At 36.8% G+C, this 21783-nt stretch overlaps 4 protein-coding genes across 6 annotated transcripts; 2 read left to right on the plus strand and 2 right to left on the minus strand.

The window, feature by feature from the left end:
• The first annotated feature begins 1402 nt into the window (after positions 1-1402).
• On the plus strand, positions 1403-3474 carry LOC130499560 (LRR receptor-like serine/threonine-protein kinase FLS2). The gene has a single exon (XM_056993735.1). It carries the CDS (start codon positions 1542-1544, stop codon positions 3291-3293), a length of 1752 nt encoding a protein of 583 aa, XP_056849715.1. The 5' UTR covers positions 1403-1541; the 3' UTR covers positions 3294-3474.
• Positions 3475-3955: 481 nt separating this feature from the next.
• LOC130500361 (putative F-box protein At5g62660) lies at positions 3956-5954 on the minus strand. 2 transcript variants are annotated; one of them, XM_056995343.1, is made up of 2 exons: positions 4992-5954; positions 3956-4871 (listed from the first exon to the last, which is right to left on the minus strand). In XM_056995343.1, the coding sequence occupies exons 1-2, from the start codon at positions 5297-5299 to the stop codon at positions 4091-4093; spliced, it is 1089 nt and encodes a 362-aa protein (XP_056851323.1). In that variant the 5' UTR covers positions 5300-5954; the 3' UTR covers positions 3956-4090. The 2 variants fall into 2 exon arrangements, with proteins under 2 accessions (XP_056851323.1, XP_056851322.1); XM_056995342.1 differs by having other exon boundaries at positions 3956-5954.
• A 4306-nt stretch (positions 5955-10260) lies between these two features.
• Positions 10261-12100, minus strand: LOC108836596 (high mobility group B protein 7). 2 transcript variants are annotated; one of them, XM_018609733.2, is made up of 8 exons: positions 11796-12100; positions 11599-11681; positions 11468-11522; positions 11248-11367; positions 11105-11159; positions 10882-10926; positions 10717-10800; positions 10261-10622 (listed from the first exon to the last, which is right to left on the minus strand). In XM_018609733.2, exons 1-8 carry the CDS (start codon positions 11939-11941, stop codon positions 10470-10472), a joined length of 741 nt encoding a protein of 246 aa, XP_018465235.2. In that variant the 5' UTR covers positions 11942-12100; the 3' UTR covers positions 10261-10469. The 2 variants fall into 2 exon arrangements, with proteins under 2 accessions (XP_018465235.2, XP_056851189.1); XM_056995209.1 differs by having other exon boundaries at positions 10478-10632; positions 11796-12099.
• Positions 12101-16319: 4219 nt separating this feature from the next.
• LOC130499897 (uncharacterized) lies at positions 16320-21631 on the plus strand. Its single transcript, XM_056994391.1, has 21 exons — positions 16320-16791; positions 16898-16960; positions 17062-17345; positions 17444-17546; positions 17638-17715; positions 17990-18049; positions 18160-18264; positions 18457-18567; positions 18777-18818; positions 18906-19010; positions 19094-19230; positions 19683-19945; positions 20037-20161; positions 20245-20287; positions 20364-20455; positions 20539-20587; positions 20666-20736; positions 20823-20936; positions 21029-21129; positions 21277-21322; positions 21435-21631. The coding sequence occupies exons 1-21, from the start codon at positions 16627-16629 to the stop codon at positions 21483-21485; spliced, it is 2208 nt and encodes a 735-aa protein (XP_056850371.1). The 5' UTR covers positions 16320-16626; the 3' UTR covers positions 21486-21631.
• The last annotated feature ends 152 nt before the right edge of the window (positions 21632-21783 follow it).

The raw sequence follows: 21783 nt of genomic DNA on the forward strand, positions 1-21783 counted from the left end.
TGTGTTTTGTATAATATATAATGCATGGTTATGTCCTTTTTTTGCTAAATAATGCATGGTTATGTCCTACATGGATGGACCGTTCTTACATCAAAGCCGTAATTGACGCTTTTGGAATACACTTGATAGAAAGAAAACTAGAAACAATATGAACTCCAAAAGCCTTACAGCGAATAACGGCAAATAACGTTCAAATTTTTGTTTATATTCTATAGATTCGCGATCTTCAGAACCAGATTTATTCTAACCATGACGAAATTGATGATGATGGTGAGTATATAATATCTATTAAAAGCAATATGAAACATATACTAAATGATTAAAGTAGTAACGAGTAATCACGGACCATATCATATGTTTAATAAAATTAAATAGAAGAACTTTTCATATTTGAAAATAATTATTTTAAAAAGTACAATCAGATTATAAAATATGCTATGGAAATCAAGAGATAAAATATGAAAACTAGACTAAAATAACTTTGATGCTCAACAAAAAGGTAATCAGGTGATGTATTGGATAATGATAACAAATAAAAGATTATCAATAATGCACCAAGTTGTTATTGGATTATTACACTTATCATTATTTATACTTTCTAGCATTTCTATTGGTGTATGAAAAGCTCCCTCCTGTGACCACATAATTGTTGAGAATGGGAGTTGTGTTATTATCATTTACAAAAATAAACTGTAGTTCTTTTTGGTACAAATAAACTTTGTAGTTTCTATCAAAAATGCTATATTAGTGGATAATTGTTTACTTTAGGGAAATTGGTTCAAGAAACTGAGAATGTTAATTTTAATTATTCCAACCATCATTTACAACAAGAAATTTGAACTATAGTCACCTAGTTATCGTCTATTAGGATCTCCCTTTTCAGACAAAAAGAATCTTTATGCATTGAGTTTTATTAGTATCATTAAGACATAGTTATGAACATAATTCAATAGATCAAATAGTTGGTGTTTGAATCATTTGTTTGTCAAACACTTACTACACAGTAGAGCCTAACGACCAGTGCACAAACATATTTAATCCTGACTTAACAGTCTTTTTTGAATTTTTTACTGTATAGTTTAGCTTTATTATGAGACAAATAGTATCATAAATCACGAACTCACATGATTTTATTAAAGGCACCCTCTTGAGAGCTAGAACATCCCAGAGAAGAAGAAATGCTAACAGTGTAAACAATATTCAAACTGTTTTGCGCTCCAACGTTCGGAAATACAATAGGGATACTCGTGATTCATCCAACGGTCACAATTCTCCATGTGAATCTCTTCATGGCCTTTTGTGTAAATTTACAAAAATAAAATTATTCTCTTTTTTTTCACGACTTCTATAAGTAAAGGTTGATATATTTTTCCAGATCCCATCAATTCCCAGAGTTTTTTCTTTGATTAAAGTAAAAAAAGAAAAAAAAAACTTTTTGCAGCTTCCTGTCTAAGTGATAAACTCCTGTCAGGTTCCTCAAAAAGATCTTATTTTTAACCATTCTTGTGTTAAACCAATCACAAAACCATCTACCCCAAAAAATGCAAAACCTGAGATGGGTTTTGAATCTCTTGTTTGTTTCTTCACTTCTTGTTCACACATCATCATCACAAACAATCTGCACAAGCCAAGACAGGGCAGCACTTCTAGCTTTCAAATCAAGCATCACCAAAGACACAACCGGAGTTCTATCTTCATGGGTTGGTAAAGACTGTTGCAACGGAGAATGGGAAGGCGTCCAATGCAATCCATCCACCGGGAGAGTCACAAACTTGGTGTTGAGAAACTCCTTGAACGAGCATACACTCTACATGAAAGGCACCTTGTCACCTTCCCTGGGGAATCTCGGATCTCTCCAGGTTTTGTTCATTTCCGGAACCAAGTTCATCGCTGGCTCGATCCCCAACAGCTTCTCTAAGCTGACTAGTCTCACTCAGCTCGTCCTCGACGATAATTCACTCCAAGGGAACGTTCCTTCTTGCTTAGGCCATCTTCCGTTCTTGGAGATTCTTTCATTAGCTGGAAACCGTTTCTCCGGTGCTGTCCCGGCGAGCTTAGGGAGCTTGAGAAGCCTCTCCGTGTTAATGCTGGCTCGAAACTCTCTCTCTGGTCCAATCCCACTGACGTTCAAGAACCTTGTCAAGCTTCAGACTCTTGACCTCAGCTACAATGCATTATCCGGACCAATCCCTGACTTCATAGGCCAGTTTCAGGAGCTAACAACTCTTGATCTCTCCAGCAACAGACTCTCCGGGGGACTACCAGCTTCTGTCTACACCTTGGGGAAGCTTCAGGACATGTCGTTGAAGCGAAATGATCTTTCCGGACCACTCTCTGACCGAGTCAGCAACTTGAAGTCTCTCTCTAGCCTTGACTTGAGCAGCAACAAGTTCAACGGTCACATACCATCATCCATCACAAGACTTCAGAATCTCTGGTCTCTCAATCTCTCGAGAAACCATTTCTCTGATCCTCTGCCTGTTGTAGGGTTTCCTTCTTTGCTCTCCGTTGATCTTTCCTACAACAACCTTAATCTCGGAGCAGTTCCAAGCTGGATCAGAGAGAAGCGTCTCACGGAGATTAACTTAGCTGGTTGTAAACTGAGAGGGGGCTTTCCAAAGCTGACGAGGCCACACGATGTTACCTCGCTAGACTTGTCTGACAACTTACTCACAGGTGATGATGTTTCAGCTTTTCTCGCTAACATGACAAGTCTTCAGAGAGTGAAGCTCTCAAAGAACCAGCTCAGGTTTGATCTCTCAAAGCTCAAGTTGCCTGAAGGAGTCTCTTCTGTTGATCTAAGTTCAAATCTAGTGACTGGTTCTCTTTCAAGCCTGTTAAACGACAAGACAAGCCGTTTCTTGGAAGAGATCCATCTCACAGACAACCAAATCTCAGGGAGGATCCCTGATTTCACAGAGAGCTTGAACCTGAAAGTACTCAACATAGGTAGCAACAACATCGGTGGACAGATCCCAAGTTCAATATCAAACCTTGTTGAACTCGCGAGACTAGACATCTCGAGGAATCACGTTTCGGGAGTCATACCTCAGGGTTTAGGACAGTTAGAGCAGCTTAACTGGCTAGACCTCTCGATCAATGCATTAACGGGAAGAATCCCGGATAGCTTGCTGAACATCAAGGCGATGAAACACGTGAGTTTCAGGGCCAACGGGTTGTGCGGATTGATTCCACAAGGAAGACCGCTCAACATTTTTCCTGCAGCTGCTTATCTTCATAACCTTTGCTTGTGTGGCAAGCCGTTACCACCTTGCAGGAAGACAATGAAGTGAAAACAAAACACACATTTTAAGGTGGCCAGTCCAAACGCTGACTTGATTGAGCTTAGTCCTATCACTTTTACGTAATTCTTGAAAAAAATAGATGATATCTTCTATTTGTTTTTTTTTCTCGTTTTCTTACTATTCTATTGTTTTAATATCTACTTTGTATACTTCTGTTTCCACCTAAATAAATTATTATCAATTTGATTCAGTCAGCAGAACCCAGAACTAATTAAACATAAAGTGTGACGATTTCTTTGGAGGATCTGTGTGGATTTCGAAAACAGAGAGTATAAGACAAGAAAGGCTCAAGAAGTGATGAGTGTGTTTAATAATAAGAACTTGCCTGATTCATCATCAGGCAACATTCATTCGTTTTTAGCAATATACTTTCATCTTCTATCGAGATTGTTACTACTATATGCTCTAGTTAACACTTTAGGCTTTTAGCAAAATTAAAACAATCGACAAGGTAATAAAACAAAGGACACACAATTAGAAAAGGTAAATTTGATTTTAAAATCATGAGAGAACCGAGGTGAGGAATGTAACTTCAAAATCATACGATGCATTATATATTATTCTGATGAAAGACTCTCCGATTCTTTACTTGGATGCATTGTATATGACTCATGGATCATTAGCATTCAAGCTTCAAAAATTCAACCATATCAACAAAACTAGTCCTATCATGATATTAAACAATAAAAGAAGAACAACGACTGTTTGTTTGCAACATAAGTAAAATAAAACTTACAAAATAAATAGTACAACAATTGCAGTCAAAACACAAATAGTAATGATAATCAAATTTCTAAGGGCATGATGTTTTCACCCTTATCCATGAGCTTGACATATATGTTCAGCCTCTGGTCCGGTGGACTTTCTCTTTTGATATCAACCTTTCTCAAATCATTCTTTATCAGATCATAATAGAGAAGGTAACAAGTATTAGGCAACGCCAAGATAACCTCATTGTTCTGACCGGTATCATGCACTCTCAAATCCATAATCTTAACGTCATCCACTAAATGTTTCTGACAAAGCTTCAAAACCAGAGACTTCCTCGACCATGTTCCACCATTCATCTCCAAGACCCACAACTCCGACACACCAGTTTCTCTAATACGTGTGAAATCAAAAATTGCTGGTTTTCCACCATGCTCTATGAAACCCACGGAATAAGCATATTTAGACACCTCACTGGGTACTTGGATCACACGAAACTCTTCAAACCTAACGTCAAAACAGTAAACCTTATCTTGACAGGTAAAACTGGAAGCCAGATAATATATAACTCCGTTGATGCAGGGTCCTTGTCTTGTAGGAAAGCGAGGTTGATCATCATCATGCTCAATTCTTTTCCAAAAACCTCCTGGTTCCACTACGAAGACCCAATACTCGGAGGTTAGCCTATGTTTTGAGTTTAGCACAACAATGCATAATATTTTGTATTGATCATTAATAGGATCATGTCCGAAAAAGTTGCAGACGCGCTTATTAGGTACTTGTTGAGCAAAGATGTTGGACTTGACCGCCGGTAAGATTAACCTTTGTCTGGTTGCGGGATTATAGATACATGCTTTTCTGCAAATAGTGTATAAAATCAGACCGCGAAGAACAAACATCATGTGTCCTTCCATCCCTGGGAAATTCAAATCTATTTCTAAGGATGATTCAGCACTATTACTAGACGACGACGATAACCTTAATGATAGCAGATCAGACTTTCCAGGGTTGTGGCAAAGCTCCATTGAATCACACTTCAAGTGTCTCGCCCAATGCACCGAATTCAAACTCATGTATAGACCAAGTGGTTGCGGTCGCGATGATGAAACCGTGTGATAAAGGTTGCTAAAATATCGAGACCGGATCAGACAAGACCATAGCTTTGAGACACACCTGAACCTCATAAGCGATTTAGCAGGCAACCTAGTTAGGATCTCGATCATGAGATCAAAAGGAATCTCTGGCGCCACGAAATAGGCTCGTCTTCTCAACAGATACTTAACCATAGCTTATGTCTAATTCACGGGGACTCTTTTTGGAGATATATATAAGTAGTAAATAGAAAACAGAGAAAGATTACCCACTAGGTTTAATGATCTTTGTCAAATTGGAATATTTCCGTTTTTCTACTTTTTTTTCTTTTCTTTTTTTTACTGCATACGGCGACGGTTCCCTTTGCTATAGCCTCCTCCTGAAGCAAAAAAATAGCAATTATCATATCCACAATGCACAATCAACGGCCCAGTATCCAACCGGTTGAGAATTTAACAGTTTCACGAATTAATTAGCCCTGGTCTTCACAAACTTCGAATATTTTCGTAATGAAAAGTTATCCTCAGTGGCTCAGTGGTCTTAATTTGCTACAAAGAGGCTCCAATGTCGTATTATATTCGTTTTTACCCTCTATGTTCTCATAATTACGTTAAAGCCCAATAACTATTGTAGTTTGCTAATTTAAACCTCAATCTGCATTGATATCCAAGATTCCACCAAATTTCCCAAAACCAGTCGCTTTTCTGATTCATGCACCCACAACTGATTGACGAGATGCGATTCCACGAGGAATTAGCGGTCTCTGATTACACAACTCGATTCAGTTGTTGGGTAATGAAAAAGATCACAACTTTGATTGAATTGGATGAGATTGTTAAAGACACTACTATTGTAGGGTTGGTGAAACTCAAATTTAGAAACTTTTTGGACTTGAGCTGTTCATCTTAGGATGAAAGTCTACTACTTTGAAGGAATGAATCTACATGTAATCATTTGATAGTATTTTGGATTGGGAGAATCGACACAGTCACTTGTATCCATTTAGCTTTTTTTTATTTGATTATATCTTTGTTTCCTTGCTTGATTTATTTGAATGTGTATGGGATGGGAATGCATTGATTTGAGGATGAAATTCTATTACTTGGAAGGAATATACATGTAATCATTTGATTAGTAACATTTGATGATAGTAATTTGTCAGAATGTAATATACCTCATCCTTCAAAGCATACAATAAGCCATCTAAACTGCAGAGCATACAAAGCCATCTAAACTGCAGTGAAATCAATAGTCTCTCTGGGGTTAGAGCACCAATTTAGGCTCCAAACATAGTATGGATGACAAAAATGAACTGGAGGAATAATCTGATGACGAACTCACCAAAGATACAAAGGCTCTCATAGGCTGGTCGGAAGATATGCTGTCTTCGGTTTGAACGGATGTGCGCACACTACTACCTAATGAATTTATAAGACTCCCTGATAGAGTAAAGTCACAACAGTATATGACACTAGAAGCACCCAGTAATAAAAGGATAGGATGATATTACCTCTTTGCCAAAAGTTGAACGTCATAGAGGAGGGCTATATAAAATTCTGGGTGCGAAGTAATTTCCAGCAGGCATGCACAAGTACGGACCAGATGAACTTGGCTTTTTGTCTAAGTTTATTAGCATGCATTTCAGTCAGTATTAAAACAACAATTTTTATTTTTTCACATCGTATTAAACAACAATTACGGACCAGATAAAGCAACCAGAATTTAGTGTAAAGAAAGAAAACAAATTGTATGGTGAACTAGAACGTGTTGTGAATACAAAACCAAGTTTCCCTATGAACTGGCTTGTTGCAAAAAAAGGAAACTGGAACCAAATGGTTCGAGAAGTCTCGACTTGCCAGGTCTGTAGCTTCTACCTGGCTCATTCCCGCAGTGAAGAATCATTCCTTCAAGGTCTGAGAAAAAAATGTTTAAGTTTCCAAATTGCTGGAAGAATCATGAAGTAAATTATACGCACCCTGTTATAACAACACAAAACTTCCTTCTCTCGGAATCAACGCAATCATGGGCCAAAAACTGTAAAAACAAAATTATATTGTAGGCAGGCTGAAACTGCAAAATATCTAACAGAAAATCAAGAGAGGAAGTAACAATTTTGATAATCTCATAAAAAAAAAAGGAAGGCCTTTTCCTATTATCTGAATCAAACGCAGAATATAATGTTGAAAGGCTAGAGGTTGTATAACAAGAAACATCATGCTGAAAAAGACAACAAGTCATCGCCCATCACTTATTACATCCTGGGATTATATATCTTCAAGACTCCAAACGAACATGAGTACTCAGAGTAGGGCTCATCGAACACATCATCGCCCGGAAGGCGGAATACGCCAAGACATCCAGGAAAAACCACAATTTCACATCCATCTGGAGCAGGCATAGGAGGACGGCCTTCAGTAAACACAAGACCACCACACGACACCATCACTCGTCCACCTAAAGGGAACGAGACAAGCTCGGGCGCTTGAATGTATATAAGATCATCAAATTCAGGTTGAGGATCCATAGAATTAGACCTTGCAAAGCCACCCGTGACATAAAACTTCATCCCCCACTCTCCGTTATAAAGTTCCACAGATGTTAAAGGAAATTTAAAAATGACACCTAGAAACGAAGGCATTCAAACTCATAAATAAAACTCACAACCAATTAAAAAACTGGACAAGCACAGTGTATATCCAGAAAAGATAAACAGATTCATAAAAGGATGGCAAGAGTCGACGACCTGTACGAGAAAGTTTTGGTTGCGCTTGAGGAGGTGGCAAGAGTTCTCCCGGAGGAGGAGGAGGAGGCAAGAGTTCTCCCGGAGGAGGAGGAGGAGGCAAGAGTTCTCCCGGAGGAGGAGGAGGTGGCAAGAGTTCTCCCGGAGGAGGAGGAGGTGGCAAGAGTTCTCCCGGAGGTGGAGGAGGTGGCAAGAGTTCTCCCGGAGGTGGAGGTGGAGCGAGTAGACAGAGAGGATTAATCCAGAGGCCAGGTGGTAAAGTTTCGTTGAGGTTATCATTCTCTTCAGCTGGTACGAACTCTATCCTTCGACCAGCTTCAAGTGGCAAAAATCACATTAAACAATCAATCAGAAACATACAGAGTCGGTTGTTTAAATACCTCCTGGTAAAATCTCATCTGTTGGACTTGGGAATTGAGCCACGAGCTGCTCTTCAGGTCCTGATCGGAACCAAAAAGAAGATAGAATAAGGTAACGCGAGGGAGGCCTATAGAGAGTCAAGTCTTTAAGAAAAGCAGATCCACTTCAGATGATTACCTTCAGGGTTAACATGAGAATGAGATTGAGCAACTTGTTCTTGATCCACGAGCTGCTCTTCAGGTCCTGATCGGAATCATAAACAAGATAGAATTCAACCTAGAGAAATGCGATCGGAAGATCTGTATCAAGAAAAGCCAATCCGATTCAGATGATTACCTTCGGGTATAGCAAGAGATTGGGCTACTTGTCCTTGAGATTCTCCTGGTAAAATCGAAGGTTAACATGAGATAGAGCTCAGAATAGATTCGATTAAGAAACGCAAAATTAGATTCAGATGATTACCTTCAGAGTCGGATTCATTGTTCCCGTGAGCGTGAGTATCAGATCTACCACTGTGAGACGACATTTCAATTATTTCATCAGTGTTCGCAAAACGATAGAGTTGATAAAAAACCTAAGATCTCTCTTATATAATGGCGGCGGCCATACCTCTAAGGGGATATTAACGTTGCGAGAATCAATTGGGCGGGAAGGCTTAGATAATAAGCCCATTTAGACCAAAGACACTGAGCCATAACAAAAGCCCAATGGCATTGTGAAAATTTAATATCGAAACGAAATACCCAAAACTCGAGTTAAAAACAAGAAGGAAGAGTTAAAACGTAAAAAATTGGTTAATCTTCATTCATCAGATTAAAGTATAACTAGATTAAAGTATAACTAGAAGGATAGACTTCTAAGTAAAGAAAACCTCGATCTCGATTTAAAAACAGGAATGAAGAGAATTAAATCGTCAAAAAAATTGGCTGATCTTCATCGAAAGTCTCAGATTCAAGTATAACAAGAATCTAGACTTCCTGAACGATGATACCAATATTTGATTCAATAAATAAGAAGGAAGAGAATTAAAACGTTAAAAATTGGCTAATCTTCATCGAAAGTCTTGACTTTCATCAGATCTAAGTATAACAAGAATGATAAACTTCCTGAACAATGAATCATGTATAAAAAAGGAAGAGAATAAAAACGTTACCTCCATAGATTCGAATTAAGATCATCATCGGAGGCGAAATCAGAACATCAGATCTGGGGTTAGTACAAGAAACAAGATTAAAAGGAGGAATAGAATTAAAACGTTAAAAAAAAAATTGCCTCCATATATTCCAATTGAGATCATCATTGGAGGAGGCAGTTTAGAAGATAGAGGAAAGCATAGTTGGAAGCCAACCCTTATACTTTGGTCGGAAAAAGTTAACGCTATTTATATGAGACAACCCTAGCTTTGACTTTAGGTCATATGGGCATTATATGGGCTTCAATAATGTCCAGTCTCCAGCTCTTAATTTTTTTTTGTAGACCAGCCCAGCTAATAAAACCAAAATTGTAAAAGCAAATCCACAAGAGTAAACCTTTTGCTAAAGTTAAAACCAGACCGTACCGAACCACACAGAGACCAACATTCTAGAACACAATGAGACGCTTCTAACTCTTACCCTCGTTGATTTACCTGGTTTAACTAAAGTTGCTGTTGGAATGCTTTTTTAACCTCTTCTTTGAGTTTCACATTTTTTATTATTTGATAGATGTATATACATTAGAAAATATAAAGGTATGAGATGCAATTTGCCATCCAAAAGTTCCTAATAGTTTTGATGTTAATACAGTAGTTGTAATATCATTTAATTAGTAATTACAAAATTACAAGTACTTGGCCAATCACAAAGTACCACTTTGCAGGAAGACAATGAAGTGAAAACAAACACACATTTTAAGGTGGCCAGTCTTGATCTTTAATCCTATCACTTTACGTAATTCTTGAAAAAAATAGATGATATCTTATATTTGTCTTTTACTCGATTTCTTACTTCAATTGTTTAATCTTTGCTTGTATATTTCTGCTTCCACCTAATAAAACTATTTATCACTTTGATTCAGTCAACAGAACCCAGAATTAATTAAACATAAACTTCAATACTTGTCTAAACAAAAGGAACTACCATTCAGTGAGCTACGCAAAACTTTCCTCGCTCACAACTATACCTTCAGATAACTAGTTTAACGAAAAACAGAGGTTAAAAATATACAATGAACCATCACCGATGGATAGATAGCTGAGATCAGACCCAAAAGAGAGATTAAGATATCTAGTAGTCATCCAAAATCTCTTCTTCCTCTTCTTCTTTACCTTCAGATTCTTTGTTCACATCTTCATTCTCCTTAGACCCTAAAGCCTCGTCAGCTTGTTTCTCTTCAGCATCATCATCATCTGATTGCTTCTCCTCCTCCTCATCCTCTTCCTGAAAAAGTCTATCATATCAACTTAAGATTCAAGATTCCATGTTTATAGTGAGAGAAATGTACAGACAAAACAATTAACGACGAAAAACATACTTCCTCATCGGCATCATTGCTCTCCAGTGACTTGTTGTACTCTGCCTTTAGTTCAGCAGCCTTATCCAAATAAACTTTCTTTTCCTAACCGATCAAAGATACAAACAGAGTAAGATCACAATAAGCAAATCACCATGGGAAGAAACAAAGGACAGAGCAACTCACTTCCTCAGTCAAAGACTTCCACTTTTCACCACCTTGCTTTGCAACCTACAATCATAAAGAAAGCATATTCTACTAAATCATCATAAACACTAGCATACTAATCATGTAAAGTAACAAACTTGGTTACGACCTACGATCATATAGAATGTATAGTGTATTAAAATCTTCATAAACACTAGCATACAAATTCATGTAAAGTAACAAACTTTGTTACACAACTTACATCCTTGACGCTAGAAGAAGGATTCTCTTCTTTGAAAGTTTTGCGGAAATCACTCCTGCAAAATTGAAAGACAATGTCAGCATCACCCCCTAACAATTCATAAGCACCAGCGAGAGAGAGGACCAAGCAAGGATGAAGATTACATGAAAATGAAGAAAGCAGTAAGAGGACGCTTGGGCTTGTTGTTAGAGGCAGAGCTCTTCTTCTCATCCTTGCCCTTCCTGACTCTCTTCGCCTTAGGTTCATCAGATGTTGACTTCTTCCTGAAGAATCCAAAAACAATACCAAGAAGGAAGGAACGAACTCAATATCATCATATACAAGAAGAAGAAGTAAGTAAGTCTAACGAGTGTTATAACTTACCTCTCTACAAGTTTCTTCTTCTTCGCCTCAGCTTTCATCTCAACAACTTGCGCGTCTGATAAAGAAAAAAAAACAGATAAGCTTAATCACAACAAACTCAAGTCACCTACGAGAGACGATCAAACACTCACCGAGATTGACTCGAATCTTAGCGTCGAGGCTGCAATTGTGCATGCTTATAAGCGCAACAGCTACGTTCTTGCTACATCCTTCACTGCCAAAACAAAAAAAAAAATCGAATAAAAATCCACAAAACCCTATGAGAAACCCTAGAAAATCAATCCCCCAAATCAAACCCTAAGGAGATCGGAATCAGAAGTATCAGTACCATCGAGCGAAGGCGCTGCCATCTTTAGCGCGTAGCAAGGTATTGATGTTGCTGTTGCTTGTGGTGGATTCATCTTTCGTCTCGGCTTCGACTCTCTTCCTCTGCTTCGGTGCGTTTGATTTCGACGATCCACCACCACCGGCCATCTCTTTCGTTTCTACGATCGGTTACGAGAGAAGAAAAAAAATAAACTCTGTTGCAATACTTTTTCTTTTTTCTCACCGGAGAATATTCGTTCGTTTCGATGAGGGGAGGGGGGACAGTTTCAGAGGAAGAAGCAGTGAGAAGAAAGAGTGGGAACACGAAACTCGTTTTTCCCGCGAAAAAGCAATTATTGTTTTGTGCTTTTTTGACACGGATCTATGAGCTGGCGATCTAATCCACCGTTGGTTTTTTTGTATAAGCGATGGAAATGAAAGGCCCATTTAATTGCTAGATGTTTCGAGTACAATAGTATCTTAAATTGGTCTTGGGTCTTGAAGAATCAACTAAGACACAAATCATGGTCCAGCCCATTATATATGTAGAGTATATAAGAGCATTGTTATTGTTTAACTCATTTCAATTTCCGAAACTTATGTTTTTAAAAATCAAAAGGAGTAATGTATATTTAAAAAAAATCATCAGCTAGTAGTTAAACTGACAAGTGTTTTAGTAGTTTTTCTAAATATTTTTGGGGGTTTCTCACATGAAAATAATCATTTTTATTTTTATTTACTTAATATGTTTTATGTTTGAGGATGTATAATAATAATGGATTCAATAACGATACAGAAAAGTAAAAAAAATATATATAATTGATATATCACACACTAAAAGTTTAGCATTGAGGTAGACAATCAGGCTGTTAATACAACCTAATACATTTATACAATTATACATAGCATAAACAACAAACCTAAACAGAGTCATATACATAGCATACATGCTTTGAGGTTTAACGAGAGTCAAAGTTAAGAGAATAACTAATAGGATCGTAGTTGAGACTGATCTGTTTCTTTTTCTTGTCTTTCATCTTCTTGATCGCTTCTATGATTCTCCATAACATGCTTCTTATTAGCTTCGTCTTCTTCTTCTCAAACTCCATCACCATTATGCATCACTTTTCTTTTCCTTTGTTTGTTTGGGTCGGAAGAGATAGCTACAAAATTAAAAAGAGTGTGAATAGAGAGTATAAAAAAGCAGTATCTCTGTCTATATTTATAAAAGATGCACCAAAATGAGAATTGATGTTGACCTCTGACTTTTTTGATACTATAGAATATTTTATGATTATCCAACGTGTGGAAACAAATCTTTTGCTGTTGGTATTTATTTACTTTCAAAAGTAGAGTGGATAAGCTGGAGTTTGATAGATAGGCCCATCTTTGGCCCATACGAACTTGGTCTGGTTCTGTTCAGTGTTCAACTCACAGTGTCTTTATATATCAGAGGGTCTCTTCCCACTTCTTCAACCACAAGAGAATCATGAATCTCATCAAATTCCTCTCTAGCTCTCTTTCCTTGTTTCTTCTACTCTCAGTTTTCATCTCAGATGGCGTTTACACCGTGTATTCATCAAGAAACCTGCTTCAGGCCGGAAAAACTCCATGTCCAATAAACTTTAAGTTTATGAACTACACGATCATTATAAACAGCCGATGCAAAGGTCCCCATTTCCCACACGTGGAATGTTGTGCTGCCTTCAGGGACTTCGCGTGTCCATACAGAAACCTCGTAAACGACGAGAGCACCGATTGTCTAACCCTTATGCTCAGCAACATCAGACTCTATGGTCGATACCCGGTTGGACTGTTTTCAAGCTACTGTCTACAAGGCAAACAACATCTCGATTGCCCGGGTCAAGCATGAATAATGTTAATTTTCTTCATATATTTTATGTTTTTTAATGGTCTTCATATATGTTATGTTTTGAAAACTTTGTTATAAATATATAAGATTGACATACCATAATCTCAAGTTCTCAACGTACAAATGTTTACGCCAATGAAATAATAAACATAAATATATGTTATGTTTTCAAAAAATCCTTATAGATATAAGATCGACATACATAATCTCAACGTAGAAGTGTTTACGCGAATGAAGTAATGATAATTGCATTATGTGTATTTTTCATTACAAAAAAGTAAATAAATAAGAATTGATGTTGACCTTTATTTTAGTTATATTTTATGATTATTATCCATATACACAATACAAGAAAGTATGTAGAAACAATCTTCTGTTGTTGGTATTTTATTTACACATATTCACAACTTAGGTGGAATGGGATCAAAATTAGAGTGTATAAGCTTTAGTTTATTAGATGCGGTTTATAGAAATAAACATAGGACAGTCAAGAAAGATATATTTTCTTTATTTAATTAAACAAATCTTCTGCTGTTTTGTCAAATTAAAAAAAAGTCTTCGGTTGTTGGTATATATTAACTTACCATCTTCACAAGTACTTTAGATGGGATGTGATCAAAAAGTAGAGTGGACAAGATGGAGTTTGTTAGATGACGTTGATATTATTATCTCGTCCAAGAAAGAAACAAATCCAAAACATAATTTCAGTCAACTTATAATCTGTGTTTTCCTTTTATGGGAAGTTCTCAGCACGCCTGGAACTTCTGTGCAGGCAATACAGCAGACCCATCTATGGCCCATACGAACTTGGTTTGGGTCTGTTCACACACTCACTCCAGTGTCTTTATACATCAGATGTCTCTTCGTACTTCTTCAACCACCACAAGAGAATCATGAAGCTGATCATCAAACTCCTCTATAGTTCTCTTCCCTTGTTTCTCCTGCTCTCGCTTTTCATCTCAGATGGTGTTTACACCGTGTATTCATCAAGAAACGTGCTGCTTCAGACCGAAAAATTTTGATGTCCAATTGACTTTCAGAATCTGAACTACAAGATCATAAGAAGCCGATGCAAAGGTCCCCTCTACCCACCCCAAAAATGTTGTCTTGCCTTCAAGAAGCTTGCATGTCCGTATAGCGGATACCTTAACGACGAGGGCACCGATTGTCTGACCCTTCTGTTCAGCGACATCAAACTCTATGGTGGATACTACCCGGTGGGATTGTTTGAAAACATCTGCCTACAAGGCAGGCAACATATCGATTGCCCATAAACCGGGGTGGTCCTAATGTTCGTCGTATATATTCTATAATGGTCTTCATATATGTTATGTTTTAAATAATCTGTTATAAATATAAGATTTACATATATAATCTAAACGTATAAGTGTTTACGCGAATGAAATATAATGAACATGCATGAAGTAAAAAAAAACATGAACGAAGTAAAAACAAAAAAAAAACACCATGTTATTTCCCTTATACGTTTTAGCTCACTGTTGCAATGTCATTTAAGTCATTTCACTAGAAAGAAAGTCACATTACATGGACGATCGATCGACCTTAACACAAACAATAGAAGTTAAAACACCATGTTATTTCCCTGGCCCTAGCCTAGATGTTCTATCAGCAAACCTGAGCTTTTTATAATCCAACAATTTTTTTGTTCACATATCCAAAGATCAAACGGGACTGATGACTTGCTAAGTAACAATGAATCTAGATTGCATGATCCTCATATTTCTCACTATAAAAGACACCTGGATCCAAGAAGTTTTGCATCATAAAATCAAACTGAATACATGGAAACGGAAACGGAAACGTGGAATCGGAAACGTATCGAAACGTGGAAGCGAGATTTTTCAAAAAATTAGGAAGCGGATACGTGTTGGAAGCGTGTATCTATCTGTCTATATATATATATATATATATATATATATATTAAAATATAATAAAATTTTATAAAATCTAAAACTAAATATTATATGATTTAAATTTAAAATAAATCACTTATTCATTTATAATAATTTTCAAATGATTTCGTATTAAAGCTTTGAAACACACACATAAAATAAGTTTAAATAAATTATTATATTAATTATTTTTATTACTTCATAAATAATTGAAAAATATATTTTAATATATTATATATCTTTAATAAAAACCTTAATACAAAAGGATAATTTATAATATTAATTTTAGAGTTTGTATATTTCGATTCTCTCTATTTCATTATTATTAAATTTTGGATTTTATATAAATTAAAAACTATGATTTTATATTTTTATTGATTTATACCATTGTGTCTTAAAAATTGGAAACGTGATTCCAAAATAGAACCGTAAGCTTCCAAAAGATATTTAAAGAGAATATTTTAGAAACGCCTTGGAAGCGAGTTTCCGCAAGCTTCCGCAAGCTTCCGATTCCGATTCCGATTCCAAAGCGGGAAGCGTACGTCCGTTGAAGCTTCCATGCAACCTAGGTCTTCATCAGTTTCCCTTATTTGACCGACACAAAATAGTTATTTACTTACAAACCCATTATATATTATTATGTGCAACTAAAAAGAAATGATTATTTTTTGACAAATGTACTAAAAAGTCAAAGGTCAGCACAGTCCGAATTAAAAACTGACAGAGACACAGAGAGGGAGATTGATTGGAGAAGACGATGACAAGAGTGAGGGAGGGGGGAGAGAGAGGAGGAAAGTTTCCTCCTTTCTTGTCCCAATCCAACATGAACTTTTTCTCTTTTGTCTTTTCGTTACCGCGTGATTATCAACACTCTCATTTTCCTTCTTTTTCCTTTGAAATTTCCGTACTCGGATTTTCTCCTCTTTTGTCTTTACGTTTTTTTTTCCTGTTTTATACGTTGTGAGATTGGTTACTTAAACGCGTATAGATAATACCATGAGCATTAAGAAAGAGCAGGAGGAGAGGGAAAGTAGACTCCTAGTTTAGTTTAGCTTGGAGCAAGAGGGATGGGGATGGAGAACGGGCATGATGAGGAGAGACTACTTGCCGAGAGATTTTGTCAAGTGGGTATTGAAGATTCTTCTCGTTTGAAGGAGGAAGACTTTAAAAATGATAACTTGTTGCGGGTCATCAAAGCTGTTGAAGCTGCTGAAACCACCATCAAGCAGCAGGTCTGCTCTCTCCTTCTCTCTCTCTCTCTCTCTCTATCTATGTGTTTCTGTTTGGAATTGACTCAGTTTTTTGGGGCATCTAAGACAGTGTTCTTTCTCTAAGCAGGTAGATGAGAATAGCCGTTTAAAGGCTGAACTTGAGAAAAGTACTTTGGAGCTTGCTACATATGTAAGTACTTTGGTTTAAAGAACAAGTACTTTTTTCCTTTTAGTTAGATTTGTGATTTTACATGACAGTTTTGCTTATTGTTCTCTCCATCTTTTGCCTAGAAATCAGATGGATCCTTGCTACAACAAGCATCTAATCTTGGAGATCACTCAAATACTACTACTACCGTCTCTCGCTTGGTTCACCAGCCAGTTGAACGGGAGGAGACTGTGATCAAAGCTTCAGATGCTGATTCATCAGGCATGATGGTCGTTCACCACCCCCTTGTGAATTCTAACGGCGAAGAAGCTACTGTGAATAATCGTTTGAAAAGCCCCTCTGAGCAAAATATGGTTAATGGCGTTGTCAAAGGAGCTATAGATGTTGCTAGTCCCTCTCTTATGAGGTACTCAGAACTCAAAACTACCTCTCTTGTGAATTTACTCGTAGATCTTATGGCCCGTGAACTCAAACGTGTAATTCTCAAAATCCGGTTTCTGATAGAACGCAGTTGGAAGGAGCAGCGCATGTTACACATTTCAATTCATCTGCTCATGGGTTTATGCCGGTTGGAGAAGTAAATGATTCGGGCAATGCTTGGAAGCAGGTGTCTCCATCATCACTCTTGCTACGTCTTGTTTTTTTTTTCTTTTGTGTAAATGAAAAATATTATTTTCCTGACTATGTAACCTATTCAGGACCTGATTCACAAGGTCAAGGAAAACGAACAACAAATTCTGAAGTTGAGGAGATACCTTACCGACTGTTCTGTTAAGGTGAGTCCTGCAGCTAGACATGGGAAATCTTATTCTAGTTGGGCCTCTATGTTACTTACTGTGTAGTTGAGGAGATACCTTACTGACTGTTCTGTTAAGGTCGAGTTTGGATTATATTTGATGCATATGGTTACTCTCTAGTTTTTTGCCCTCTTTAAGTGAGCATAACAGTAAATGACATAATCAGATCTTTAGCTTTTTTTGCTTTCCTTTGGTTCATTCTTTTTTTTTTTTATGTGAAAGCATGTGACTTACATTATAGGCTTCTTTTTAGGAAGCTCAAACTCGCAATGAAAAATATGTTCTGGAAAAGCGAATTGCCTACATGCGTCAGGTTTGGTCTTTTCCTCCTTACCTGTTTAATTCTTCATGTACTGAAACTTTTCATTTTGGAAGTTGTTTGGGCGGTCAAATTTATTTATTTATTTTGCTGTTGTAACACAGGCATTAGATCAACAGCAAGAAGATTTTGTTGAGGCTGCATCAAAAGCTCTCTCTTACAGACAAGAAATAATTGAGGAAAACATCCGCCTAACATATGCCTTACAGGTACTATCATCTTGTATCGTCTTCATTTCTATTATCTTTAGGGTGAACACTGTGAATGATTGAATTTGCAAACTAGGATTTGCCTCTGGCACCTCATTGTCTTCAAATTTTTGGACCACTTCATAGTGTAACTTGGTATATAGAACTTTTTAAGTTGAAGCGAATCTGACTTTCTGTTTTTTTTCCCTAAAGGCTACACAGCAAGAGAAATCTACATTTGTATCATACTTGTTACCTCTTCTCTCAGAGTATTCTCTGCAACCACAGGTTTCTGATGCACAGTCTATTGTTAGCAATGTGAAGGTCAGTTCTAGTATCTAAAGTGCTGTCTCTTGTTATCTTTTTGTCTTTCTATCATATCTGTGTCGGAATCTGTAACATTTATGTGTTTGTCTACTACATCTTTAGCTTGTATCTTTGACTTCTAAACAGTATGCTGTAACCTATTAGTTTTTGAGGTGTTTCGTTGGCATTAGAGAATGATATTTATACATATGGTCATTTGTGTTCAGGTTATATTTAAGCATCTACAAGAGAAGCTCCTTCTTACTGAGGTATGTTTACTGTTTCCGTGTCTGCTTCATTTGCAGTTGCACTGACCTTTGATAGATCATTCTTTCTTATTCTTTTCTATGCACTAGACAAAGTTAAAGGAGTCCGAATATCAGTTAGCACCTTGGCAGTCAGATGTGAACCACTCAAATGATTTCCCTTTGTCTGCAGCTGGTGTAGCGTTAACACACTCAGTACTTTCATATCCCTCAGTGTTTATATCGTAAGCTTTTGAATGAAACTGAGTCTTAAATTTACTTCGTGTTTTTTTCACCAGACGAAGGATTCTCTATACGATCAAACAGCTATGGACTGGGATTCTAAGCGCTGGCAGCAAGATGATGAGCCAGGTAGCTCAACTAGGAGTAGTTTCAATTTTGATAATTCTAGAAGGTTTTCACCTCTAGTGAACGGGTGAGTTTTTTCCACTGCATAGATTGCTAAACTTTGTTTGTTATTTTCTATTAAAAAAATTAAAAGTCATTTGACTCATCTTAGCGATGACTATTGTCTATTGACTTATAAAACACCCTGAAAGTCATTATATTAAATTTGGCAGTTAATCTTGACTCTTGAATCTTTGTGCTGACCCTGAAACTTCTTTGTTATAGGCCAAATTATTCTTAATATCCCTCTCTCTGCACGTTGAATTTTCAAAGTTTTTACTATGCTTAGTTTTTTATAAATTCATGTCCCCTCTAGGCGATTTGATAATCTCACTTCTCAAAAGAATCAGATTAGTCATAGACCAAATAAGGTGTTGTTATGACTACATAATCAATTTTGTAGCTTCTTAGTGTTCTCCTGGTTGTATATGCTTTACTGAACAGTTTAGATGATTGAATGTGTGTTTATGTGTGTACCAGTCACTCTCCAGCTTTTGAGATGCCTCAGCAACAACCAGGTACTAGTGAAGATGGATCTCGTGGTTGGAAGCAAGCAGATGAAACTCCAACTAAGCATGTTCAGTTTCGTGAGCCTCTCAGCAAGATAGCGATGGACGATGCAGAAGGAGAGTCGGATAATACCAAAAGTCAACCATATGTGCCTGCGTTTGATGTTCCTAGCTCCTCAAGTTCTCCTCTTCTGTCACCCGTTCTTGAAGAACCTTCTTCCTCATCCGAGGAGGGTAAGGATTAATTAATCATAATGGCAATATTAATAATTCCTTTTACGGTCTTTCTTCACCTGTCTCAATATTTTGTAACCATTGTCGACAGGTGAAGACGGTTATGACCCGTTACCAGCTATAGAAGACCTACAAATTTCAGGAGAACCTTATCCTGGACATGAGCTTCAGGCTTGTGGTTACTCTGTTAATGGAACAACAAGTTGTAATTTTGAGGTACATAGGAAAGACAAAACAAATGTGCTTTCTTATTTTATGTTAAGTTGTATCTAAATCTTTCTCTTCATAAAATTTTGCAGTGGGTATGTCATCTAGAAGATGGATCTGTGAATTACATTGAAGGTGCATTTCCCCTCCTACTGACCATATTTACATGAATATAAAAATTTAGTTGCTGACAGAACTTTTTTTTATGCAGGAGCAAAGCAGCCAAAGTATCTTGTCACTGCTGATGATGTTGATTTATATCTTGCTATTGAAGTTCAGCCTTTAGATGACAGGAACCGCAAGGTTAGTGTCTTTCTGCTGCTTTTTTGGGTGTGTGCTTACAGACTACTGTAGCCTACAGACTTAGCTTTACTTTCTGATTTCAGGGGGAGCTTGTCAAGGTCTTTGCCAATGAAAATAGGAAGATAGCTTGCCGTAAGTTTATACATCAGTGGTTCTGAGTCATTCTTGGACATAGAGATAGGTAGCAGTAACCCTTGTTTGTTTTCACAGATCCAGAGATGCAGAGTCATATAGAGAAGACTCTTCATATTGGCCATGCTTCATACAAAGTTTCTGTTTCGGTATTAACATTTTCTATTCCAACTCCTCTGCTTGGGCTATATGTATTCTTTGGATTAATACTTCATATGCATGTGGCTTTGAACAGACTGGTTTCTTGAATATATGGGAAGAAGCTATGTTATCTATTAAGAGAGAAGGTTACAGTATCAAGTGTAGTAACGATATCATGGTTGCAGAAAAATTCTCATCTTCAACTGCTGTAAGACTTACTGCTGCCTTTATTTGTTTCTGTCTTTTTTTTCTCAATGTCGTTATGTTAATATTAACATCCTTTTTATGATGCCTCACTAGGTAACAATCCCATTTGGGCAGCCTGAAGCATTTGTTATAACTGGTTCTGATGGTAGTGAGTATACCTTACGAGGAGATCATGGATCAGCAGATCTTTGCTGGTAAGTAGAACTCAGCTTTCTTACAAAAATCGGACATAGACCAAAAAAAAAAGATTCTAGTTTAAAGTCTTGTGTGTTCCTATTGTTCATTCTATCTCTGTTTCATATCCCATTATAAGATACTGATATTTTTGGTGGCTTTGGCAGCTCGAGAGATGCAATAGTACTCACCCTGAGATTATTTACCATGAGGGTAAATACATTTCTTTTATCTCTAGAAGACAATAAAAAATAATCAGCCACAACTGAGTAGATATAAGCAAACGTTACTTACTTTTTGTTTTTATTTTGCTGATTGGTTGCAGGCTCTGCAGAGAAAGAAAGGAAAGAAGAAAGGATTTTTGTTTAATAAATGAGATACTTTTGTATATATTTTTTTAACACTGGTGATTCTATTTTCTAAAAAAAGTTTGGAACCTTGTCAAAAAGAAAGATACTTTTGTATATAGTTTACTATTTTTTGGATGTGGCTTATGTCAGCTGCAAATCATTTAGATTGCTCCACCTTGTTTTGTAGATTATAACTTATAAGAGCACCCACAACAATAAACCCTTAACAACAAATCCTTAACAAAAAATTAATATAATAATATGTGGGACTCAAATATTTAAAAATCTGTGCCACAATTGCTTCTTAAAATCCTAATTTAAAGA

Source organism: Raphanus sativus, chromosome 9 (assembly GCF_000801105.2).
Source record: "Raphanus sativus cultivar WK10039 chromosome 9, ASM80110v3, whole genome shotgun sequence".
Classification (NCBI taxonomy): Eukaryota; Viridiplantae; Streptophyta; class Magnoliopsida; order Brassicales; family Brassicaceae; genus Raphanus; species Raphanus sativus.

What these genes read in the sequence shown, in the direction of transcription:
- LOC130499897 (XM_056994391.1), top strand. Translation starts at nt 16,627, where the DNA reads ATGGGGATGGAGAACGGGCATGATGAGGAGAGACTACTTGCCGAGAGA. An exon ending in AAACCACCATCAAGCAGCAG is followed by an intron (nt 16,792 to 16,897) that starts GTCTGCTCTCTC and finishes TTCTCTAAGCAG; the next exon opens with GTAGATGAGAATAGCCGTTT. An exon ending in TTCTTCCTCATCCGAGGAGG is followed by an intron (nt 19,946 to 20,036) that starts GTAAGGATTAAT and finishes CATTGTCGACAG; the next exon opens with GTGAAGACGGTTATGACCCG.
- LOC130500361 (XM_056995342.1), bottom strand. Translation starts at nt 5,299, where the DNA reads ATGGTTAAGTATCTGTTGAGAAGACGAGCCTATTTCGTGGCGCCAGAG.
- LOC108836596 (XM_018609733.2), bottom strand. Translation starts at nt 11,941, where the DNA reads ATGGCCGGTGGTGGTGGATCGTCGAAATCAAACGCACCGAAGCAGAGG. An exon ending in ACTGCTTTCTTCATTTTCAT is followed by an intron (nt 11,160 to 11,247) that starts GTAATCTTCATC and finishes TCAATTTTGCAG; the next exon opens with GAGTGATTTCCGCAAAACTT. An exon ending in CTTCTTCTAGCGTCAAGGAT is followed by an intron (nt 10,927 to 11,104) that starts GTAAGTTGTGTA and finishes TTATGATTGTAG; the next exon opens with GTTGCAAAGCAAGGTGGTGA.
- LOC130499560 (XM_056993735.1), top strand. Translation starts at nt 1,542, where the DNA reads ATGCAAAACCTGAGATGGGTTTTGAATCTCTTGTTTGTTTCTTCACTT.